General features: G+C 45.3%; 1 protein-coding gene across 1 annotated transcript in view; it reads left to right on the forward strand.

The window, feature by feature from the left end:
* Positions 1-26,180, forward strand: part of TLK2 (tousled like kinase 2) — a 226,197-nt gene that overhangs the window by 19,234 nt on the left and 180,783 nt on the right. The window contains exon 2 of the mRNA XM_029572698.1: positions 25,552-25,637. Coding sequence (XP_029428558.1) covers positions 25,557-25,637 — 81 coding nt within the window. The 5' untranslated portion in view covers positions 25,552-25,556. The remainder of the gene's footprint in view (positions 1-25,551; positions 25,638-26,180) is intronic.

The raw sequence follows: 26,180 nt of genomic DNA on the forward strand, positions 1-26,180 counted from the left end.
CACACTGGTAGACTTGGATGCTCAACTGAAGGCTTGGCACTCTCTGCCCCTCTCTCTTTTTGGTAGAGGTGCTCTTATTAAGATGGTCCTTATGCCTAAGCTCCTTTGTAAATTGCATATGTTGCCCTGCTGGCTGTCTAATAGCGATTTAAAGTGATTGCAGTCTTCTTTTCAAAAATTTCTTTGGGCAGGGAAAAAAGCGAGGTTACGCTACCAGGTGTTGATGTCTCAGAGAGGGGAGGGTGGACTTGGCATGCCGGATGTTCGGTTATACAACGCGGCCTGCCAACTTAGATTTGTGGGGGAATGGATCCTTGATGAATATGCATATTATGAGGATGGGTTGGTTATCAGTATGGTCGCATCTTGGTCCCCTTTGTACTTGATTCAGGCTAGTCCTGGGGCCTATAGGACATTAAATATCCCTCGTACTCTGGTACAACCATGTCGTCAGGCCTGGCGATGGATACGGTCTAGAGGAGGACTGTCGGGTCTTTCTTCTCTTTTCATGCCATTAATGGGCAACTTGGACTTCCTCCCAGGGCGCGACGACTACTTTCTTTTTGATACATGGCTGCAGAAAGGTTTAGCGTTCATTTTCTGCTTCTATGTTACGGACTTGCCCATGGTCCATGATTTTGCATTTTTGGCCCGAGAATATGACTTACCAGCTAAACATTTCTATGCATATTTACAGACCCGTCATTATCTTCAATCCTTTCATTGGACTGAGGAGTCGTATCGTCGGGAGTCAGCCTTTACACAGCGTTTTTTTGGTAGGGCATTAAAGCGTAACTCCATCAAAGGTTGGTGCGAGTTTGGTAAATCATATCGCTCTGCGACACATGTGGCTTCTTTGGCGCGCTATTGGACAGAGGCGTGGAACATGGATATATCTACTTTTTATCTGCTTTCATGTTTTAAGCTTATGCCCAAAAGCCTACCAGATCTCTCTCTTCAGGAATTGCAATTTAAGATTTTGCACCATATTTTTTGCGATGATGTTCGTTGTTGCCGGATGGGATGGCTACTCAACCCAAAATGTGTTAAATGTCATCAGGTGACAGGTACTTTGGCACATAGACTGTTTCTATGTCCTGTTCTGAGACCTTTTTGGATGAAGGTCCTTGCAGTAGTAACTCAATGCACTGGCTCGTCTATTGGTTGGACGGGCAAGTTACTACTTTCTGGTTTACAAGGAACTCTTCCCTCTTACAAATTATCTTTGGATAAATTTGGACATACGGCCATATTATTGGCATGCCGTACAATTTTAGCCGACTGGATAACACCAGATAAGGCGCCCAACCTGTGATCGTGGTTTGGGCGGCTGACCTTTTCAATGCAAATGGAGCGACTGGTTGCCATGGACAGTGAGAGAGAAAGGGATATGCTATACCAGTCTTGTTGGTCAGTTTGTTATGGCCTACTGCTGTCAGACCTTCAGTCTACTTTAACCGCCACTGGTTACCATCCCTCTTGGAAATGACTTGCTTTGAGATCATTGTACATTACAAGGATGATTGCACCTTGCAAGGGCATGTAACGCTGTTTCTTTTTACCAATGTTGGACAGTGTTAGTTATGGGAGGGGTGTCTCCCAGGGCAAAAGGGGGGGGGGGGGGCGGGATGGTATGTGTAGTGTGTGGAATGTTAGTGGACGTGTATGGTGTGACTGGGTGGTGGGTTATGCTTGGAGTTTAATCTGTTTCTCTTGGTCAGGAGGACCCCAAAAGGAGAGTCCACGGGGTGTTGTTATAATTGACCTCATTATCCTTGGAAATTGTTCTTGAAAGGTGTTGTCTTGATCATATTGGATTTCAATTGTGTATTATTATCGTAAGTTTGGGTTCTGGATTGTACTTGTGTTGCTCTCTAATAAAAAAAAAAAAAAAAAAAAAATTCATGAAGATCAGATTTCAGGATCCCACACACTACCTGTAAGGCCTGATTCAAACGAAACCCCAGCCCCTCCAGCTGTGGTTCCTTGTCCGAGGATGCCTCCATCTGCGAAACAGTTGTAAATCTGCTCCTATGGAAGGAGGAGTTAGCAATCTTGTTGTAAATCTGCTCCTGTGGAAGGAGGAGTTAGCAATCTTGTTGTAAATCTGCTCCTGTGGAAGGAAGAGTTAGCAATCTTGTTAGGATCTGCTATGCTGATGGGAGGAGCAAGCAGATAGTGATTAGAGATGACTCCTAAGGAAGGAGGAGTTAGCTATCTAGTTAGAGACTCCGTGAGGAGTTAGCAATCTTGTTATGAATTAGCTCCTGTAGAGGGAGGAGTTAGCAATCTGTAATGTTTCAGCTCCCGTGGTAGGAGGAGTTAGGAATCTATACCAACGGAGAACTTAGAGAGGGCACTCGGCTGTAGAGAAACGTAGATAGGTGGATCCCTGGGCCGATGGCAGACGACAGCGCCCCCAGGAGGATATCCTGAGAGGGACCACCGGCTAGGCTTGGGTATGGAGACAGACACAGAGAATTCTTTTATTAGACAGCTAGTAGAACCACCAGAGGTGGCAGTAGTGAGATGATATGCCCAGCAGGGCTGAAGTCCCTCAGGTACTGGAACGGTGTTCCCAGGGTTGCTGAGCTGTAGAGAAAACTATAGATAGTGAGTAGACAGGGTATGCTGTATACATAGCCAGAACTGGATGACAAAAGTCACATAAGGTCTTAAACTTAGTAGCTGGAAATGGTTAGGCCCTTGAGGAGCGAGTACCTGGTTCCAGGGAAAGCTCCGAGAGAGCGATGGTAACTCACAAATGTCTATATCTGCGATAGCTTCCAGGCAGTAGAGAATCTTTAGAGTGTTCAGGAACATGGGCCCTCGAGGAGCAAGTACCGATTCCTATTTGTAATCTGAAATAGAGAAAAGAGAGCGAGGCCCCCGAGGAGTTGGTACTCTGGTAAGTACGAGGAGGCAGAGTAGCTTGGACGAATCCTTGCTAACTCGATTCGTTAGCAAATACTGGAAATGGATGAAGTAAATTCAGGGGGATGCCCTCGAGGTTCGCGCCCTTGCTGGTACATATTTCGGAGCACGCACGCGCACCCTACGTCATCAGGAACATGGCAGATCTGCAACGTCTTACCGGTCCGGGGACGCCGGAGGAAGGAGGCAAGGAGACGCCACGGCAGCGAACCATCCATCAGACCCAGAGGGAGTCGCCACAGAGGTAAGGAGGCGGAGTGAGGGCGTCGAGCAGCGACGGACGCAACAGAAACAGGCTTTCTCTCATTTATCTGAGGCTCTATCTGGCTTCTTTGACTCCCTTCAATCTTCCTTTCAGTTACCAAATGCTTCCTCACCTAGTTCTCCTGAAACACAAGGTCAGGAAGAAATTTCTATACAACCACAGCCTTCACCAACACCGTTGATACATGACCACCTGTTCCCGAACATCCATCACCGGGAGCTTCTCTGTCGTCTCACTCAGCTTCTTCTTCGACAGGATATCCTTCAGATCCCCCGGATCAACCACAGGAGCCTTATTCTCCTCCTGAGGATTTATCTTATCCTAAGTTTTTGGATAAACTTGGGACCATCCTCCATTTTAGAGGTTCAAAAGTTACCTGACCCAAGATCGGAAACACTTGGTCTTCTGAAAATCTTTGATGCTCCAGGGGAACCGGCTTCACTACCCCCACAGGAGGTGCTAGACAAGGTCCTTCGGAAGTCGTGGGAAACCCCACATGCTCTTTCTGCAGTTTCGCGGAAGACCGATTTGAAGTTCCGTATGCCAAAAGCATCTTACTATACCGTGCTGCAACTTCCACATACATCCATCATGGTGGAATCGGCTATGCAGCGCTCTAAGAGATCAAAGTCCCACACTTCTTACCCTCCGGGAAAGGATAATCGTACACTAGATGAATCTGGACGGAAAATCTACCAAAATTCTATGCTAGGGGCGCTAATACACACCCACCAGTTCTACATGATACAATACATGTACGAATGCATTCAGGCGACTAAAGGTCTGCTTTCCTCTATAGCACAACCAATTCCACAGCCTCTCCAAGACATGGAGGAATATTCCAGACATCTCCTAAGGGCAGTTTACGAGGGCTTGGAAACCTCTTCGAGGGTTTCCACTATGGGGCTGGCAGCTCGACGGTTAGCCTGGCTCAGAGCTAGTGCTATTAGGGAAGACCTTCATGACAAGCTCGCGAATTTACCCTGGACAGGGGACAATCTGTTTGGGAAAAGATTCCAAGCTACTGTCACCCAGCTGAAGGAGCAAGCTGTAGCAGTACACTCGTTGACGACACCATCATCATTTTCCTCTTCACGCCGATACTTTGGCAGCAATCGACGTCAACCCTTCGCTAGACTGCCGTATCGTTTATACCTACAGTATCAAAGGCAGCAAACGCCACAACAACCATCACAGAATAGGAGGGGGAAGCCGCGGACCCAGAGGCAACAGGCACAACAGCTGGCGGCCCCGATAAAATCCACACAGTCTTTTTGAACCTACAGCCACCACTACTACAGCAGGCACCCCAGGGCAGACTTCAACAATGCCTACCTGCGTGGGAAGCGATCACTTCAGACCAGTGGGTTCTAGATATAGTAAAACAAGGATATCAACTCCAGTTTACAATGAAACCCCTCCTCCCTCATTTATAACATCGGTCAGTACGAAAGTATCATCCTCAACTCGGACAAGAGGTCTCCATGCTTCTACAACAACAAGCAATCCGAGTTGTACCACAGACAACCCTGAACACAGGGTTCTGCTCCCCATATTTGCTCATTCCAAACTCCGTCCAATCCTAGATCTCCGGGACTTAAACAAGTATCTCATCAAGGAGAAGTTCAAAATGGTGTCCCTCAAGTCCATTCTTTCCTTTCTACAACCAAACGATTGGATGTGCTCAATAGACTTGAAGGATGCCTACACACACATCCCCATCCATCTGTCCTCGTGGCAGTACCTCTGCTTTCAATACAAGCAGCAACATTTCCAATACAAAGTTCTCCCCTTTGGACTCGGCGGCGTCCAGAGTTTTCACCAAGTGTATGGTAGTGGTGGCTCACTTACGTCAGAAAGGGATGACAATCTTTCCATATCTGGATGATTGGCTCATAGTAGCGTCGAGCCCGCAGATATTAGTAGAACACCTTCAACAATTGATAGAATGTCTGAACACTCTAGGACTGATAATCAATTACCACAAATCGAACTTGAAACCCACTCAAATTCTACAATTCATTGGTGCTTGACTAGACACGATATGCAACAGAGCATTCCTACCGGAAGACAGAAAACTCGAAATGTGTCGCCTCCTACGAATTCTTCTCTGCACGCACAAACTGACGGCACGTCAAATCCTAACTGTGTTGGGTCACATGGCAGCAGCCATTTTCACAGTTCCCAATACCAGACTTCACATGCATCTTCTACAGTGGGGGTTGAAGCGACAATGGAATCAATACTCGCAACCATTGCAAAGATGCCTAATACTCACTTCGGAAATGGCAATGGACATCAACTGGTGGCTCAAGAAATCCACCCTCTCCAAGGGAGCATTGTTCAACCCACCTCCTCACAATGCAGTCCTAACCAGAGATGCATCCCGCAAAGGATGGGGAGCTCATCTAGACCTCCTGGAAACACAAGGTCTATAGTCCCCATACGAACAACATTTACAAATCAATCTATTGGAACTTCGGGCGATCCGATATGCCCTCCAAGCATTCCAGTCCCATCTGCGAGGTCGCAGAGTGATGGTCTATACGGACAACCAAGTGGCGATGTTTTACATAAACAAACAAGGAGGGTCCGGTTCGTGGCCCCTTTGCCAGGAAGCCCTGCTGATCTTCCAGTTAGCACACCAACATTCCATTCATCTGCAGGCGACGTACTTGCCAGGAATCGCAAATTCCAGAGTGGACAGATTGTCGGGTGTTTTATCCTCACGAATGGACTCTCAACCCAGACGTAGTTCAAAGTCTTTTTCAACAATGGGGGATCCCAACAATAGATCTCTGCGACAGAGGTGAGCGCTCAACTTCCTCGTTTCTGCTCACTATGGCCAACTCCCAACAGAGTAGCACAGGATGCATTCCTGATTCCTTGGCAAGAGAGCCTGATGTACGCTTTTCCTCCAATTCCGCTCATCACGAGGACTATTCAGAAGTGTATAGCAGTCCGGGCACAATTGATCCTCATAGCACCTGCGTGGCCCAGACAACCATGGTATAGTCATCTACTTCGCCTTTCTATAGCAGACCCGATTTGTCTGCCGAATCGGCCAGATCTCCTAATCCAACAACAAGGTAAGCTGCTTCATCCACTTCACGCCTCTCTTCACTTGACAGCGTGGAGATTGAGCGGCTCCTACTAAACGAACAAGGCATTTCTGCAACAGCCCAACAGATGGTGTTGGAATCTAGGAAACAGTCAACTAGGCGCAATTATGGGTTTAAGTGGAAACGCTATACCAACTGGTGCACATCTAATAAAATTCCCCATTTGGACTGTTCCCGGAGCCACTCCTGGACTACCTTTATACATTATATGCTTCGGGCCTCGCGATCTCCTCGATTGGAGTTCATCTGAGTGCAATTGTGGCTTACCATAGGCTGTACCAGAATCAGCCTATCTCCACTCACCCATTGGTGTCTTATTTCTTCAAAGGCCTCATGCATCTTTGTCCACCAATTGCTAAACCACCAGTGCTGTGGAACCTGAACGTAGTATTGGAACAACTAATGTTGCCACCATTTGAGCCCATGGACTCTGCTCACATAAAATACTTAACCTGGAAAGTGGTATTCTTAACAGCAGTTACTTTTGCAAGAAGAGACGGTGAATTGCAAGCCTTAGCTCACTACGCTCCCTATCTACAGTTTTTCCACCAAAAAGCAGTTCTTCGAACTCATCCAGCTTTCCTTCCAAAAGTAATATCGCACTTCCATTTAAATCAAATGATAGAATTACCAACATTCTTTCCCAAGCCTCATTCCAATGACAGGGAACGTATGCTACACACGCTTGACTGCAAACGGGCATTAGCGTATTACAAACAAAGAACGCAATCTGCTCAACGTGCTTCTCAACTTTTTGTTTCCTTTAACCTTAAAGCACCAGGGCTACTGGTGAACAAACGAACAATATCTAGCTGGATAGCACAATGTATAACCTTTTGTTATGACAAGAAAGGTCATACTTTACCTACGTTTCCAAACGCTCATCAAGTTAGAGCTATGGCAACATCCATAGCACATCTTCGCCAGGCTTCACCAGTAAACATCTGTAAAGCGGCTACGTGGTCATCTCTACATACCTTCACTTCTCATTGTTTAGACCAGCAATCAATGACTGATGCGAAATTAGGTCGAGCTGTACTGCAGTCTTATCCGTATAAAAAAAAAAAAAAAGGAGGACATAGAGCTTGTGCAGTGCAACAAAGGGCCGACTACCACTTCCAAGATCACGCTCAAAATGACTCAAATACGACAGTGTGATAGGGAGCTTTGGACTCTCATGACAGCATGCCTAATTCAGCCCTGCTATCCACGGAAAAAGCAAGTTTGCTTACTGTAAACGGTGTTTCCATAGATAGGATGAATTAGCCATGCTGACCCGCCCTCCTCCCTGTTAGTCGACCATTTCTCTTATATGCCAATTCCTAAACTTAATTACAGACTGAGGAGAATCTGTTACTTCCTGTGCGGGAACACACGCGCAGCCACAGAGGAAACAAAACTCTGACCTCTGCTTAACAAGCTCCGCCTCCCGGGCCCTGATGGACAGTTCCCATGACAGAATGGCTAATTCATCCTGCTATCTACGGAAACACCGTTTATGGTAAGCAAACTTGCTTTTCTTAGCTCACTGTAACCTGTTATTTACTCATGTAATAATTGATTATTGAAGATTTGATGTATCTCACTTTGAGCTCTTCTTGTTGGTAAAGTGTGTCTCAAACGATGATGATGATGAGTTGCTGTTTCTTTTCCAAGAACAAACCCTTTTTATTGTGTTTTGAAAGCTCTGCTCCCTTCATCATGTCATTGCAAAAAATTGCATTTATCTGATGTATTAAATTAAAAGGGGAGGTGAAAGAAGCTATTTTAGCCAAAAGATCTTCATTCAAAAATTGGAAGAAGGATCCAACAGAAGAAAATAGGATAAAGCATAAACATTGGCAAGTTAAATGTAAGACATTGATAAGACAGGCTAAGAGAGAATTTGAAAAGAAGTTGACTGTAGAGGCAAAAACTCACAGTAAAAACATTTTTAAATATATCCGAAGCAGAAAGCCTGTGAGGGAGTCAGTTGGACCGTTAGATGATCGAGGGGTTAAAGGGGCACTTAGAGAAGATAAGGCCATCGCGGAAAGATTAAATGATTTCTTTGCTTCGGTGTTTACTGAAGAGGATGTTGGGGAGGTACCCGTAATGGAGAAGGTTTTCATGGGTAATGATTCAGATGGACTGAATCAAATCACGGTGAACCTAGAAGATGTGGTAGGCCTGATTGACAAACTGAAGAGTAGTAAATCACCTGGACCGGATGGTCCAGTTCTGAAGGAACTAAAAAATGAAATTTCAGACCTATTAGTAAAAATTTGTAACTTATCATTAAAATCATCCATTGTACCTGAAGACTGGAGGATAGCAAATGTAACCCCAATATTTAAAAAGGGCTCCAGGGGCGATCCGGGAAACTACAGACCGGTTAGCCTGACTTCAGTGCCAGGAAAAATAGTGGAAAGTGTTCTAAACATCAAAATCACAGAACATATAGAAAGACATGGTTTAATGGAACAAAGTCAGCATGGCTTTACCCAGGGCAAGTCTTGCCTCACAAATCTGCTTCACTTTTTTGAAGGAGTTAATAAACATGTGGATAAAGGTGAACCGGTAGATATAGTATACTTGGATTTTCAGAAGGCGTTTGACAAAGTTCCTCATGAGAGGCTTCTAGGAAAAGTAAAAAGTCATGGGATAGGTGGCGATGTCCTTTCGTGGATTGCAAACTGGCTAAAAGACAGGAAACAGAGAGTAGGATTAAATGGGCAATTTTCTCAGTGGAAGGGAGTGGACAGTGGAGTGCCTCAGGGATCCGTATTGGGACCCTTACTGTTCAATATATTTATAAATGATCTGGAAAGAAATACGACGAGTGAGATAATCAAATTTGCAGATGACACAAAATTGTGCAGAGTAGTTAAATCACAAGCAGATTGTGATAAATTGCAGGAAGACCTTGTGAGACTGGAAAATTGGGCATCCAAATGGCAGATGAAATTTAATGTGGATAAGTGCAAGGTGATGCATATAGGGAAAAATAACCCATGCTATAATTACACGATGTTGGGTTCCATATTAGGTGCTACAACCCAAGAAAGAGATCTAGGTGTCATAGTGGATAACACATTGAAATCGTCGGTTCAGTGTGCTGCGGCAGTCAAAAAAGCAAACAGAATGTTGAGAATTATTAGAAAAGGAATGATGAATAAAACGGAAAATGTCATAATGCCTCTGTATCGCTCCATGGTGAGACCGCACCTTGAATACTGTGTACAATTCTGGTCGCCGCATCTCAAAAAAGATATAATTGCGATGGAGAAGGTACAGAGAAGGGCTACCAAAATGATAAGGGGAATGGAACAACTCCCCTATGAGGAAAGACTAAAGAGGTTAGGACTTTTCAGCTTGGAGAAGAGACGACTGAGGGGGGATATGATAGAGGTGTTTAAAATCATGAGAGGTCTAGAACGGGTAGATGTGAATCGGTTATTTACTCTTTCGGATAGTAGAAGGACTAGGGGACACTCCATGAAGTTAGCATGGGGCACATTTAAAACTAATCGGAGAAAGTTCTTTTTTACTCAACGCACAATTAAACTCTGGAATTTGTTGCCAGAGAATGTGGTTCGTGCAGTTAGTATAGCTGTGTTTAAAAAAGGATTGGATAAGTTCTTGGAGGAGAAGTCCATTACCTGCTATTAAGTTCACTTAGAGAATAGCCACTGCCATTAGCAATGGTTACATGGAATAGACTTAGTTTTTGGGTACTTGCCAGGTTCTTATGGCCTGGATTGGCCACTGTTGGAAACAGGATGCTGGGCTTGATGGACCCTTGGTCTGACCCAGTATGGCATTTTCTTATGTTCTTATTCTATTAAGTACAGTAAGAAGGTCTGACTGATGGTTTGTTTGACCTTTTTTATTTCTGTGTCCCCAAGATGACTTAATACAGCAACTGCATGATTTTATTCAATGAGTAAAATGGTAGCATTAATGTTAATTTGTTTAAGATGGATCTTCATTTGCAAAAGGAAATCATAATAAATACACCTTTCAGTGATGCTGAGCTAAAGGAGTTTGGGGAAGAGATAATGGAGGCAAGGATATTATTTCTGAGATATATATATATATATATTTTTTTTTTTTTTTTTTTTTTTGCAGAGATATTAGAGCAAACTTAAGGTAGCTAATGAGAGGGTCTTGTCTGAAGATGCAATAGAAATCCCACTGGTGGTGCAGCTTTTATGGCAGTTAGCATACAGGTCTGATTTATCATAGATTTATAAAGAGGGGGAACCTGTGATAAACCAGGTTAGTAGAACTCCCAGCTAACTTGCAAGGGCTGAGGGGAGTTTGAAGGAGCAGGAAGACCATCCGGGCCTTATTTATTTTACAGTTAAACTTATGAATTGCTTCCTTCAAACCAGCTCAAAGGGATTTACAAACACTATATATATATATATATATATATATATATATATATATATATATATATATATATACACACAATAAAAATAGATTTGTCAGGGAAGCAAAAATAAACTAATCATGTACTTTCTCAGCAACTCTTAAACTTTAAAATCAATTCTCTTATTTACATAATGTAAAACTAGATCATCTCATCATCAAATTACAATTACTCAATGTCCCTATATCCATCCTTCGGGTAACCTGTTTTTTCCTAGCGTATAGCCAGATGGACTCAGGACCAATGGGTTATGTGCTCCCCTGCCAGCAGATAGAGACGGTGTCAGGTTTCAAACTGAGGTCACCCTAGATGTACCCCCTGCAGCGTCCTCAGCCATTCAGTATCTCTCAGTCTTCTAGCAGATGTGGATTCTGTCTCCTGTCGGGAACACAGTACTCTTTAGATGAGGAAAATTTACTTTCAAAGTAAGTAGAGAACTCCTCTTATCCAGAGACGTGGAAAGGCTTCGGTAAGTCTTTCCTCCGGTCTCCTTGCTCGGCGTGCCATACTGACGTCATTCCTGACCCTGATAGTGCGAAGGAAGGGGGTTTCCAAGTGGGTTGAACGGCCCTGCGCTTCAGGCTCGATGGGCACTCCATGTGGCGGGCTGAGGCGGCGTTATCTTGCATGCGGTTTTGTTGCGGCGCTATTTTTCCCCATTGTCTGTCGGTATGAGTGGTGCGGGCCAGCCCTTGAGTACCTAACATGCGCATAACCAGCCGCTCAGATTTCGTGCACTGAGGTGGGCCTGTGCGCGCTCGAGAGGCACTATCCGGCTGAATGCACAAACTCAGAGTATTATGGCTCTGGCAGCAAAGAAGCTCAAACGACACTTCCTTTGTGCTGTCTGACATATTGGGGCTGCGCAGCCTGACCTGGAATCCTTCCTATGTCAGCACTGTGAGGAAGCCCAGGGAGGGCTGGACTCAAAACTTTTCCAAGTCCGGCAACCTCCCTGTCAGAGGATGGGTCAGCCACGACCTTATCTGGCAGCACCCTGGATCTGAGCAATTATGGGGCGGTACCCCCCCCCCCTCCCCAGGAGAGGGCAGTTCAGCGGCACCTGCCCCAATTCCTTCTGGGCTAAATATGGACCCGTGGTCCTCTCTTGGTTGGAATTCTTTCAGGGCTTACAAGCCTTTGTTGAGGCACAGTCGGCTATTGCCCCTGCCCGGCCAGAGCTCCAACTGAGAAGGCCTCACTCTCCCAGCCCTATCTGCATACCTCGGGACATGCCTTGCCTCATCAAAGGTATCCCTGATAAGGAACCCAGACACCACGGACGACGAAGGGGATGCGGATTCATTGGAGGATGGGGAAATCCCTCCAAGCCTGGAGCCATACTGGACCATGCTTCGATTTTTCCACAGAGATGAATTACTGGCCCTGGTCTCCCAATTGTCGGAATCAAGGAAGAATCCCATTCTGGTGTCTCTTCGGAAAGTCTCTTGCAATTTCCTGATGCTGGAAGCCATCCAGGAGTTGATTGACTTGGAATGGGATGCCTCGGAATCCAGTTTTAAAGGAGGTTGGGCCCTGGAGGCCTTATACCCTCTGGACCCGGCAGCCAAAGAACGCTTACGTTTCCCGAAAGTGGACACCATGGTCTGCTCCATCTTGAAGCGAACAACTATCCCAGTAGAGGGAGGAGCGGTCTTGAAGGATGCTCACGATAGGCGGTTGGAATCCATTTTTAAGCAGGCCTTCGACACGACAGCAATGACACTGCAGATCGCTTCCTGTTGTGCCCTGGTGACTTGTGCGTGTCTGCTTCTCGAGAGAGAGGTATATAGCTCAGGGGCATATACCAGAGAGACTATCGAGTCCGCTGCGGCCTTCCTAGCGGATGCAAGCTTGGACCTAGTATGCACCTCGGTCAGAGGAGTAGCCTCAGTGGTGGTGGCCAGAAGACAGCTATGGTTACGAAATTGGTCAGCGGATGCAACCTCTAAGGCGAACCTCACAAAGATGCCCTTTAAGGGATCCCTTCTGTTCGGTAACGAATTGGAAAAACTAGCCAGTAAGTGGGGTGAATCTCCAGTGTTTTGGCTACTGGAAGATAAGAAAAAGAGGGCGCAGTGCCCCTCTTCCATGAGGGGCCAGCCAGATGCTCCCAGCGCTTCCGGCCCTACAGAAACTAGTCATTTAAGAACATAAGAAATTGCCATGCTGGGTCAGACCAAGGGTCCATCAAGCCCAGCATCCTGTCTCCAACAGAGGCCAAACCAGGTCACAAGAACCTGGCAATTACCCAAACACTAAGAAGATCCCATGCTACTGATGCAATTAATAGCAGTTGCTATTCCCTAAATAAACTTGATTAATAGCCGTTAATGGACTTCTCCTCCAAGAACTTACCCAAACCTTTTTTGAACCCAGCTACACTAACTGCACTAACCACATCCTCTGGCAACAAATTCCAGAGCTTTATTGTGCGTTGAGTGAAAAAGAATTTTCTCCAATTAGTCTTAAATGTGGTCTTGCTAACTTCATGGAATGCCTCCTAGTTGTCCTATTATTCGAAAGGGTAAATAACCGAGCCACATCTACTCGTTCAAGACCTAAAGACCTCTATCATATCCCCCCTCAGCCGTCTCTTCTCCAAGCTGAACAGCCCTAACCTCGTCAGCCTTTCCTCATAGGGGAGCTGTTCCATCCCCTTTATCATTTTGGTTGCCCTTCTCTATACCTTCTCCATCCATCCCGCTCACCTTGGAAAGATGGCTACCGCCGCGTCTGCTTGCCGCCCTCTCTGGTGTCCCCGGAACGGCTATGGTGCTGCCTCCTGCCATGTTCCTCCCAAGGTCCTACTAGGGTGTGCGCATGCCATCCACGTCTTTATTGCAGCATTGGCGCGAACCTCGGGGGCGTTCCCCTCAAGTGACGTCATGCCATCTGGGTATTTAGCCTGCCCAGATTTGCTAGCTAATCGAGTTAGCAAGGATTGGTCTCGGCCGATCTTAGCTACTCTGCCGCTTCCGTGATGCTGCTGGAAGCTCTCTCTCTGCCCTTCGGGGTAATTGCTAACCTGGGTACCTGCTCCTCGGGGGCCCTCTGCTTCTTTTCAGGTGCCTTACTGGGACAAGGTACTCGCTCCTCAAGGGCCTGCTCTCCCTGCCTCGGTGCCTGCACCATCTACTTCAGCCTGGTGGAATGGCCTATCTACAGCTACCATCTAGTGAGTAATCTAACTCTGTCTGTCTCATCTATAGCATTGCCTTGCCTGGGAAATCTACACTGGAATCCCCTATACCAACATGGTGAGACGGGTTCCCTCTGCCGAGGGACTGCTGAGACTGCTACCTCTGGATCATCTCGCTACTGCCACCTCTGGTGGTACACATCAAGCTGTACAATAAAAGATCAAATTCTGTGTTTGTGCATCCTGAGTCTAGCCCAGTACTGTGGCTCCCCACGGGGCTCCTCCCCATGGGCGTGGTCATCTGCCACAGTACCCAAGAATCCACCCAAACACCGCTAAACCTTAACACTGACTAAGATCACACAGCTTTGACTCTGTGCGCCTGTGCGGGTCTTCCCGTGCAATCGCCATTTCTTCTCAATCTTTCTTTTTTTGTGCTGCTAGCTGCATGTGGAGCTCTTCTGTCATCTCCTCTGAAGACTTTTTCATGCAAGTATATTACCCCAATCAGCATTTTTAAGTGCCACCATGGCATCCAAGCTGCCTGGGTTTAAATATTGTCAATGCGGCAAGGTTATGTCCATGACAGGTGGGCATAACTATTGCTACATCTGCCTGGGCCCTGAACACGACCAGTCCACCTACAGGGACTATGGTCGGATGTTGCCGAGGGCCCAGAAGATTGCGAGACTAAGGGAGGAGGGCACCAGCTCTTATGCCCTGGTGTCTGAATGGCTCTCTTCCCGTTCATCCCCAGGACTGAAGACATATTGACCAGAAAAGAAGAGTCTCCTCCCTGGACCCACAGAGTGGAAAAACAAGGCAGAGCCAGGTGGGACATTCCCACAGTGCTCTACCTCCCCTACGACCCAAAGAAACAGACATTGGGGGATATGTCGACAAGACCTATGCCAAAAACGGCATTGACAGGTGTCAGCAGCGTCGATACCCACGGACCCACGCAGGTATTGAAACAGAGCAAGCATGATGCTCGATACAGCAGCGACTCAAAGCTTGCATCGAAGAAGGAAGGTCCCGATGCAGGGATGCATTGCAGAGCCATGGTGCACTGAGGCAGATACCTCCAAAGCGTAAGATGACGCAGGACCATGTATCGAAGTGTCCATCCATGACACACATGACACTGGAAGAGACGGTGGAGAAGCACAAACCTCCCCAGAAGCAGGTTTCTCACAAGTGAAACCAGAGAAGGATCCTCAAATGGTGTTTATGCCAGAGGAGCTCCTTAAGCTGGGTTTCTCGGATATGGAGCTGCTCTCAGATGACCATTTTTCTGTTGGATCCTCTAGCTCATTCCAGAGAGTGCACTCAGACACGCCTTTGGTGTCAAGAAGGAAGAGGCACTCGCCTCAACTTCAGGAGCTCCTGGCAAAAAGGCATAAACCATCCCACAGGGACGAGAATCCAACAGAATGCGGTAGGGAACCTGATTCTACCATCCTTTTAGCTGTGGTGCCTCCATCAACCAGAAGACATTAAGAAATTGCCATGCTGGATCAGACCAAGGGTCCATCAAGCCCAGCATCCTGTTCCAACAGAGGCCAAACCAGGCTACAAGAACCTGGCAATTACCCAAACACTAAGAAGATCCCATGCTACTGATGCAATTAATAGCAGTGGCTTTTCCATAAGTCAACTTGATTAATTGCAGTTAATAGACTTCTCCTCCAAGAACTTATCCAAACCTTTGTTGAACCCAGCTACACTAACTGCACTAACCACATCCTCTGGCAACAAATTCCAGATCTTTATTGTGCGTTAAATGAAAAAGAATTTTCTCCGATTAGTCTTAAATGTGCTACTTGCTAACTTCATGGAATGCCCCCTAGTCCTTCTATTATTCGAAAGTGTCCTAACTCTCCTGTTTCATTAGTATCCTTCAAGGATACATTTCTCCAAACCATGCACTGTGAGTGACTGACTGCTTTCCCCCTTGTTCTAGTTTAAAAGCTGCTCTATCTCCTTTTTGAAAATTAGTGCCAGCAGCTTGGTTCCACTCTGGTTAAGTTGGAGCCCATCCTTTCGGAAAAGTCTCCCCCTTCCCCAAAGGTTTCCCCAGTTCCTTACAAAACTGAATCTCTCTTCCCTGCACCATTGTCTCATCCATGCATTGAAACTCTGGAGCTCTGCCTGCCTCTGGGGACCTGCACGTGGAACAGGAAGCATTTCAGAGAATGCACCCTGGAGGTTCTGGATTTTAGCTTCCTACCTAAAATCCTAAATTTGGCTTCCAGACCCTCTCACCCACATTTTCCTATGTCGTTGGTGCCCACATGTACCACGACAGCCGGCTCCTCCCCAGCACTGTCTATAATCCTATCTAGGTGACGCGTGAGGTCTGCCACCTTTGCACCAGGCAGGCAAGTTACCAGGTGATCCTCACGTCCATCTGCTATCTGCATTTCTAATAATTAAATCACCAACTATGATAGCCGGCCTAACCCTTCCCTCCTGGCCAAGTTTGTCCTTGACAAGGGGCAGGAGGGAATCACTGCCCAGAAGAAGAGCGCAAATTCCTAGAGAGGGAGGATTAGCTTCCCACGCGATGTCTCTGATCTCTGCGGTTCTAAGCAATTTCTTCATGGCCCTTGAGAGTGATATGCAAGGGTGTCAACCACCCAGCCCCTCGAAGGAAGAATTCTCCTCTATAGGGGAGCCCCCATCCCCACAATTGGAGGATTATAGCCCACAGGATGAGATGGAGGACCCCCATCCATAGTTCTCCCCACAATTGGACTTGGAACCTGGGGACTCCCCCCCCCACTTCACCGGGGTCCTGCACAGGAATCCCATCAGATCCACTGGAGGAATCACCAGAGCCGACTTTGCCCCGGGAGGTCCTATCATACTCTAAATTTATTGAAAAGGTGGGGACACTTCTGAAGATTGAAACCAAAAACGTGCTGGACCCAAGAGTGGAGGACTTAAAGGATTTTAAAGATCTTCAAGGGTCCAGCTGAGCCTACAGCCTTGCCCTCCCATGCAGCCCTGAACACTATAATGGACAAGAATTTGGGAATCCTTCTTCCTGGGGCCGGAAATCTCCAGGAAAACCAACCTTAAGTTTCAGATGAAGTCCCCTTACTACGGAATGGTGCAACTGCTACATGCTTCTGTAGTTGTAGAATCGGCCATGAAGAAGTCTAAAAAATCTAGGCTACACTCGAGCACTCCGCCAGGTAGGGACAATCGTTACCTGGATGAGTTTGGAAGGAAAGCCTTCCAAGCGGCTATGTTGAATGCCAAGATTTCAGCAGCATCAATTCTACATCACTCAATACTTAATACGAGTGTCTAGAATCTCTCAAGCTGCACTTCACAGCTGACACATCAGACAATGCACTGCCTCAACCCTTCATGGATCTGGAGGAAGGACTGTGCCGCCACCTTCGCATGCTGCATGAAACGTTTGAAACATCGACCCGCAGAATGGCCTGGCTGAGGGCCAACGCCATACGTGAAGATGTCTACGAGAATTTGGCAGATCTGCGTGTAAGGAAGGCAACCTGTTTGGAGACAAGCTGCGGAAGACAGTCTCCCAGCTTAAGTAACAGAACGTGGCAATCTTGTTCCTAGTTCCCCTGATGGAACAACAAACCGCTGCCAGGAGATACTACTCAAACTACAGGAAATTCTATTACCAAAGACCCTTTCACGATGTAAACACTTTATCATACACTGGTGTTCCAGCAGCCACAACAGTCACAGTCCACACAGTCCAGAAATGGGCCAAGAGGCCAGAGTCAGCAGAGGCAACAACAAGGCACTAACTAGATGCCGCAACAGGGTATTTGAGGAAAGTCCGGCCCCGGCTACCACTACGGGTGGGGGCAGAATATCCAAATTTTACGATTCTTGGGCAGCAATTACATTGGACCTTTGAGTATTGAGCATTGTCCGTGAGGGGTACAGGCTGAAAAGGAACCCTGCTCTCCTGCGACTGGTTCCTTTACTGAGGGACCACGTACAAGCATGACTATTGCAAGAGAAAGTGAACTCAACACTTCAACAAGCATTCCAAGTGGTGCCTTTGCATCGGCGCAACAAGGGTTTCTATTCCCAATACTTCCTCATTCCAAAAAAATCGGGAGGTCTTCGCCCAATTTTGGATTTATGGGCCCTCAACAAATTCAGTCGCAAGAAGAAGTTCAAGATAACATCCCTGAAATCCTTCTACCTTTTCTGCAACCCAATGATTGGATGTGCTCGCTGGATCTCAAGGATGCTTACTCCCACATTCCCATGCACCATTCTTCATGGCGCTGCCTATGTTTCCAGGTCAATGCATGGCATTACCATTACAAGGTGCTTCCTTTTAGACTATCATCCATCACGAGAATTTTCACAAAGTGTTTAGCAGTGGCCCACCTGAGAAGGAAGGGATTCAACTGTTCCTTTATCTGGATGATTGGCTTTGGGTGGCATCAGAGGCGACTCTTTCCAGGCAAATTTAAGGGACATGATAAATTGCTTAGAAGGGCTAGGATTCATAATAAACTATGAGAAATCCAGCCTTCAACCAATGCAAACTCTTCAGTTCATAGGAGCCATTATAAACACCATCTTGGGAAAAGCATTCCTGCCAGGAGACAGGGCTTAGACCCTTCGCTCTCTAGCTATACAGTTGAAGAATTGTGCATGCCCCTCTGCACATCAAATTTTAACCCTTCTGGGACATGTGGCGGCAGTGATTATGTGGTCCTACACACTCGACTACATATGCACCGCCTGCAGTGGGGGTTAAAGGCTCAATGGACCCAATTCACTCAACCATTGTCCAAAATGATGATACTGAGCTAGGCCATGCAAATGGACGTTGCATGGTGGCTGTCCCCGCCAGCCCTTACTATGGGAGCCCCGTTCCGCAGCCCAGCACACCAACTAGTTCTGACCACAGATGCATCAACCTGAGGTTGGGGAGCTAATTTAAAGCATTTAAAGACGTAAGGTTTATGGTCGCCATCAGAGAGAACCCAACAAATAATCCTCCTAGAGTTGAGAGCGGTAAGGAATGCCCTCCACATGTTCTGCGACTACCTTCGAGGAAGAAACATCATGGTCCACACAGTCAACCAGATGGCCATGTTTTACATAACAAAGAAGGTGGCTCAGGTTCCTGGAATCCTATGCAAGGAAACAATTTGGATCATGGAATGGGCAGAGGCATGCTCCATCTCCCTGCAGGCGACCTATCTCCCGGGGTTTGTGAACACTGAAGCCAACAGACTCTGCAGGATATTCCATCCGTACAAATGGGCTCTCAACCAGAAGGTAACGGACGATCTCTTTGCAGCATGGGGTCTCCCATGCATGGACGTCTTTTCAATGATACACAACAGGAAGGTTCAAACTTTCTGCTAGGTCTACTCCAGCTGGTAGTAATTCGCACAGGATGCGTTTTTCATCCCTTGGTCAGAGGGATTCCATTATGCTTTCTCCCCGATTCTGCTAATATCCTGGATGATCCAAAAATATTGAGGCCAGCACAACCTTGGTATGCCTTTCTAGTTCGGCTCCATCACTCCTCCTATCTCATTGGGAGACAGCGTGGACCCAGGAATGGGACACACTGCTTCTCCCCAAGCACTCCTCACTTCATCTCACTGCTTGGAGATTGAGAGGGCAATATTGAACCACCTGCAGTTGTCCACAGGATTCCAAGACATTTTAATCTTGGCTAGGAAAGTTTTCACAAGGAAAAACTATCAAGGCAAGTGGCATCATTACACAGCCTGGTGTTTGGACAAGGGAATAGACCCATTCTCCTGCTCACCCGAAGCTCTATTAGAATACCTGCATACACTTTTATCAATTGGGGTTGGCGACTGCATCTGTCAGGTTCCATGTGAGTGCTATTGCAGCATATCATCACTCACGCAGTGGCCTTCATGTGTCAAACCATCCTCCTGGTGTCAAGCTTCATTAAAGGGATCTTAAAACTGAGGCCACCCATAACAAAACCTCCAGTTGGACATAAATCTGGTTTTGGAGTAGCTCATGCTACCAACCTTTGAACCCATGGACTCTGCTCACATGAAATATCTTACTTGGAAAGTACCAGTTCCGGAGATGGTTTTCAGGGGTGATGAGTCAGATGAACTGAACGAAATCACTGTCAACCTGGAAGATGTAGTAGACCAGATTGACAAACTAAAGAGTAGCAAGTCACCTGGATCGGATGGTATGCATCCTAGGGTACTAAAGGAACTCAAAAATGAAATTTCTGACCTATTAGTTAAAATTTTGTAACCTATCATTAAAATCGTCCATTGTCCCTGAAGACTGGAGGGTGGCCAATGTAACCCCAATATTTAAAAAAGGCTCCAGGGGCGATCCGGGTAACTATAGACCAGTGAGCCTAACTTCAGTGCCGGGAAAAATAGTGGAAACTATCCTCAAGATCAAAATTGTAGAGCATATAAAGACATGATTTAATGGAACACAGTCAACACGGATTTACCCAAGGGAAGTCTTGCCTAACAAACCTGCTTCATTTTTTTTGAAGGGGTTAATAAACATGTGGCTAAAGGTGAACCGATAGATGTAGTGTATTTGGATTTTCAGAAGGCGTTTGACAAAGTCCCTCATGAGAGGCTTCTACGAAAACTAAAAAGTCATGGGATAGGAGGCGATGTCCTTTCGTGGATTACAAACTGGTTAAAAGACAGGAAACAGAGAGTAGGACTAAATGGTCAATTTTCTCAGTGGAAAAGGGTAAACAGGAGTGCCTCAGGGATCTGTACTTGGACCAGTGCTTTTCAATATATATATAAATGATCTGGAAAGGAATAAGACGAGTGACGTTATCAAATTTGCGGATGATACAAAATTATTCAGAGTAGTTAAATCACAAGCAGACTGTGATACATTACAGGAGAACCTTGCAAGACTGGAAGATTGGGCATCCAAATGGCAGATGAAATTTAATGTGGACAAGTGCAAGGTGTTGCATATAGGGAAAAATAACCCTTGCTGTAGTTACACGATGTTAGGTTCCATATTAGGAGCTACCACCCAAGAAAGAGATCTAGGCGTCATAGTAGATAATACGTTGAAATTGTCGGCTCAGTGTGCTGCAGCAGTCAAAAAAGCAAATAGAATGTTAGGAATTATTAGGAAGGGAATGGTTAATAAAACGGAAAATGTCATAATGCCTCTATATCGCTCCATGGTGAGACCACACCTTGAATACTGTGTACAATTCTGGTCGCCGTATCTCAAAAAAGATATAGTTGCAATGGAGAAGGTACAGAGAAGGGCAACAAAAATGATAAAGGGGATGGAACAGCTCCCCTATGAGGAAAGGCTGAAGAGGTTAGGGCTGTTCAGCTTGGAGAAGAGACGGCTGAGGGGGGATATAATAGAGGTCTATAAGATCATGAGAGGTCTTGAACGAGTAGATGTGACTCGGTTATTTACTCTTTTGAATAATAGAAGGACTAGGGAGCATTACATGAAGTTAGCAAGTAGCACATTTAAGACTAATCTGAGAAAATTCTTTCACTCAACGCACAATAAAGCTCTGGAATTTGTTGCCAGAGGATGTGGTTAGTGCAGTTAGTGTAGCTGGGTTTAAAAAAAGGTTTGGATAAGTTCTTGGAAGAGAAGTCCATTAACTGCTATTAATCAAGTTTACTTAGGGAATAGCCACTGCTATTAATTGCATCAGTAGCATGGGATCTTCTTGGTGTTTGGGTAATTGCCAGGTTCTTGTGACCTGGTTTGGCCTCTGTTGGAAACAGGATGCTGGGCTTGATGGACCCTTGGTCTGACCCAGCATGACAATTTCTTATGTTCTTATGTATTCTTGGTGGCACTAACTTCAGCAAGACGATTTAGTGAACTACAGGCCCTAGTTACTACCCTCCATATTTGCAGTTCCAGTGTGATAAGGTTACCTTGAGAACTCATCCTTCTTACCAACTGTAATCTCAGCTTCCCACTTGAACTAAACTGTCACATTACCTACCTTCTTTCCGAAGCCACATACAAATAACAGGGAGAGCCTCCCCCCACACCTTAGACTGCAAAAGGGTGCTGGCTTACTACAAGCAAAGGACGTAGTCAGAAGGGAGAACTTCACAGCTTTTTGTGTCCTTCAACCCAGTTGTGCCAGGACCTCTGGTTGCAAAGCGGACTTTATCGAATTGGCTATCTTAGTGTATTCACTTTTGTTACTCAAGCCACTTGACACAAACTTTCAGACCCAGTCAAAGCGTATCAAGTAAGAGCAGTAGCGACTTCAATTGCACATCTTCATGAGGGACCATTGCTGGATATATGCAAAGCAGCCACGTGGACATCTCTGCATACTTTCACATCGCACTGCTGCATTCAAAGATGTCTGGACCAGCAGGCATCTTTGGACACAGCTCTTGGTTCAGCAGTATTAAAGCACGCAACCAGGAGTTGAGGCTGTCCATAATAGTTGCAGGTTGCGCATGCAAGGACAATTAATTCTGTGAGAGCTAGACACCTCGCCTGCATCAGCATACCGCAGTGTGCGGCAGTCAACCCTGAGCTGGGGATTCCCAGACAGCATGGCTAATTCAGCCTGTTTACTGATGAGGAAAAAAGCAATTTTGCTTACCCTAAAATGGTATTTTCTGTAGATAGCAGGATGAATTAGTTATGCTAATCCGCCCACCTTCTTGGACAACCTCCCCATTCCTGTTACACTGGTTAAGTTGTTACAGACTGAGAAATGGCGATCACGTGGGAAGCCTCGTGCAGGCACATAGTCAAAGCTCTGTGACCTTGGAGAGAAGCTCCGCCCAGGGCCGCCAGAGGACATCCCAGACAGCATGGCTAATTCATCCTGCTATCTATGGGAAAACACTGTTTACCGTAAGCAAATTTAGCTTTTTCTCAGTGTAATATAAGGCTCTTTATCATCCATTCATCCCTCACTCCAGACTCCATATTACTTCTATTAATTAAGTGCCTTCTCCAACCATCCTACTATGTAGTCAGTGCCTCTCCTACCTCCTAGCCTTTCTGACATTAAATGTTCAGTGCCTTGGGATGGACAGCTGCAGCAGGACACATCACTTCCCTGTCAGCTCTTTGGGGCAATGATTTCCTGAGAGCACTGGGGGGATTTAGATTGATGAAGATAAGTTGTCTTCTTAACTTCTTCCTCTTTCCCTCTGTTCTGGGTCTGAAGGAGCTTCAGGCATGTCCATTTTTATTTTATTTTGTAATTTCTGCCCTCCCAGGTGGGAGATTGTGGTGCTGGACCCATATCCTTGCTCTCTTACTCTGCCTTTGGCCTTGCACATTAGAAACTCCCGGTTCTGTTTGGACCTAGCAAAGCTATAGCCTGCAGTCCCTGGGCTAGGAGCTGGGGCTGTGCCCACCCAAGCAGAGAAAGAGAAGAGCTGGGGAGTAACTTGCAGCCTCCTCTTCTTCATGGCAGGCTCTAAGCTGGTTTTGTTTCTGCAGTTTTAGCTGAGATCTTTTTTTGTCATTTGGTATTCTGGCTGACAGTTTCTGCACATAAGCCCAATTCCAGGTTTCCACTCCTTCCCCTCAGGGTCCAGTTGACAAAATGTCCACCTGCTATTTTGAGGTATAGAAGAATAATCTGCAGTGTATTACCAGAGCTGGCTCCAGAATAGCTGAGTTTTTATTTATAGCTGGAGCTGGTTTGGTTCCTAGTGATTTTGATTCTGTGAGACACAAGGGGGGAACTCCAGATTGTAATATTTCTGGAAAAGGTGAACTTTCTCGCTTAGTTCGAGTTTAGCAGGAAGAGATGGGAGAAGATTCCTTACATAGTTCCTAGAAACTTGGAAAAATAAACTGTACATTGTTCATTGGAGAGGATGAAACCACCAAACATCAAAAACAAAGATGAAGGGTGAGATTGAAATTTGTACATATGTGGAGGTAGTCTTTTATAGTGCTCAGACTGTTGCTTCTCACTTTCTGTGGGTGGGAGATTGATGGGCCTCAGCCATGCTAACCCCTAAGAAAATGCTCCTAAAAACTCTCTACCTAGAAATGTTGGTCATATGGAGACCCTTGTGTGTTTCATGTTTTATTCGTACAGATAATCAGCTTTTCTTCTATATGGCTGGTTCTCAATTCAGTTTGTCAAATTTTTCTCATAGCATATAGAATTATAGTATGTGTTCCAGAACTGATTTTGATTCTAAAAAAACTATGCAATCAACTGAAAGTATTTATTTATTTATTTATTTATTTATTGCCGGACAAAATGTTCAAGGTGGTTAACAATCACAGTAAATCATATAAAATCAATACAGTGGATAACAATCACAGTAAATCATATAAAATCAATACAGCATAATAAAAACAATCACTCACTAAACAAACATAAAACTCAACACAATGCCTCATTGTACACATGAACTTTTAAAGCTTTCCTGAAGCACTTTTCCTGCATATTCTCAGGTAGACATGCTCATGTTTTTACTCATCAATAAGAAATTTCTCCCTCCTCCCCCCCTCCATGAACAACCTTCCTTTCCCCTCCCCCCCCATTAGCAAACCTCCCTCCCCATGCGCTAGTTTCGCTCTAATAGTGCATACTGCTACTGTTCCTAGTTATGTTATGTTATATTATCCAAGTTGTTCACTCCCTTGTTCATTGTAAGACATATGTTGTCATTGTTTTCTACTTGTTATAATGTAAACCGGAGTGATAAGTAATTCTGTTACCTGAACTTCGGTATAAAAAAAGTTATAAATAAATAAATAGACAATTCCAAAGGGTAGTGCTGTGTATGAAAAAGCCCAAGTGCGCTGTAATCTCGCTGAAGAAACAAAAGGGACTGCTATTTGCTGTCCCGCTGATTGTAAATATCACATGGGCTGATAAACTGGCAAAAGCTTTTTTAAATAACCAAGACTGGTCCCATAGAACACTTGATGTGTAAGAGTCAAAATTCTTAATTTCACTCTTTGTTCAATTGGCAGTATATTGGTGAAATATGGTCTCTCAAAGAGCTCCTTGCTACCAATCAGATGGCTGCGTTTAACAGCAGTTGTAGCGAGCGTAAAGACATTTTGGAAGCCGTATATAAAGGGGCCCATCAAAAATAATGGGGGGGAGGGAAGACATTTATTGTATGTGCCTAAAGTCACTCCCCCCAACCCCCCCTTTTTCTCAGCTACAGATACAGCATGCGTACACTACTTTTACCTGCATAGAAATCAGCCAATATTCAAAAGATCTTTGAATACATGTAAACCTCTCTTCACCTGCGGGAAATGCATAAAGAATTTCCATTTTTCTGAGTTTCTCAACAAATGCATTTTAATCGAATTTCATATTTAATTAAGGTGGTTAAGGAACAATTTTTGAAGCAATTCCAATGAAATCTATCATTGAATCTCCCAAAAAGGTAATCCAGATATGGTTTTTAGAGTGATACACAGTGACCAACACACTAACATACCAAATTTATATAGACAAAGATTTTAGGAGTTTTCATCCAGTTTCTGTAGTGCTGTGCAGGAAGTGCTTTCTTGTTCCGTACTATAAAGGCCTGAGCTGTCTATTTGCTATAATAGCAGTGTAGTATAGATTGTTTGGATGGCCTTGGGCCATGTTTTCAATGAACTGTCCCCTGCGTTTCCTATTCTGACTATTTATTTTTCTTCCCACCCTTACCTCTTTTAGCGGAAATGATGGAAGAGTTGCATAGCCTGGACCCACGACGGCAGGAGCTCTTAGAGGCCAGATTCACTGGAGTAGGTGTTGCCAAGGTGAGTCTCTACCTATGACAGCAAACACTATCGCACACAGGTCTTCTTGTATCCAGTTTAAGGTGCTGTGGTTAGAATGCTGAGAACTTTGCTTTGTAATTGTCTGTTTGGGCTTTAATAACCAGAAAATGCTTGTTGGCTTTGGCCAACTTTGCTCCAGCTGTTTATAACAGTAGAAGATGACATCTCTAGTTCTTTCACATGGTTTGGCTTTAAAAAAAACCAAACTGTTTAAAAGAACTAGACCTTGATAACATGTATGTCTTGGTTTTTATTTATTTATATTTTAACAATTTGAGGCACTGTGACATGGTGCTAGCCTGGGTTTTTGGGAACTGGGATACAGAATCATGGGGGCTTGTGTCCCTAATAATGTCCTTGTCCATAGACAACTTGCATTTTAGGTTGACTAACGTTATTTTACTAGCTTTCAAGAGTCCCTTTCTTTTTCACGCTGAAAAAAAAGCTGAATGGTTTCCTTGATAGGAAAGGTTCCATATGGCTCTGTACCCTGATGGCAGATTGTCAGATAAGTAGCTTGTA

Source organism: Rhinatrema bivittatum, chromosome 12 (assembly GCF_901001135.1).
Source record: "Rhinatrema bivittatum chromosome 12, aRhiBiv1.1, whole genome shotgun sequence".
Lineage (NCBI taxonomy): Eukaryota > Metazoa > Chordata > Amphibia > Gymnophiona > Rhinatrematidae > Rhinatrema > Rhinatrema bivittatum.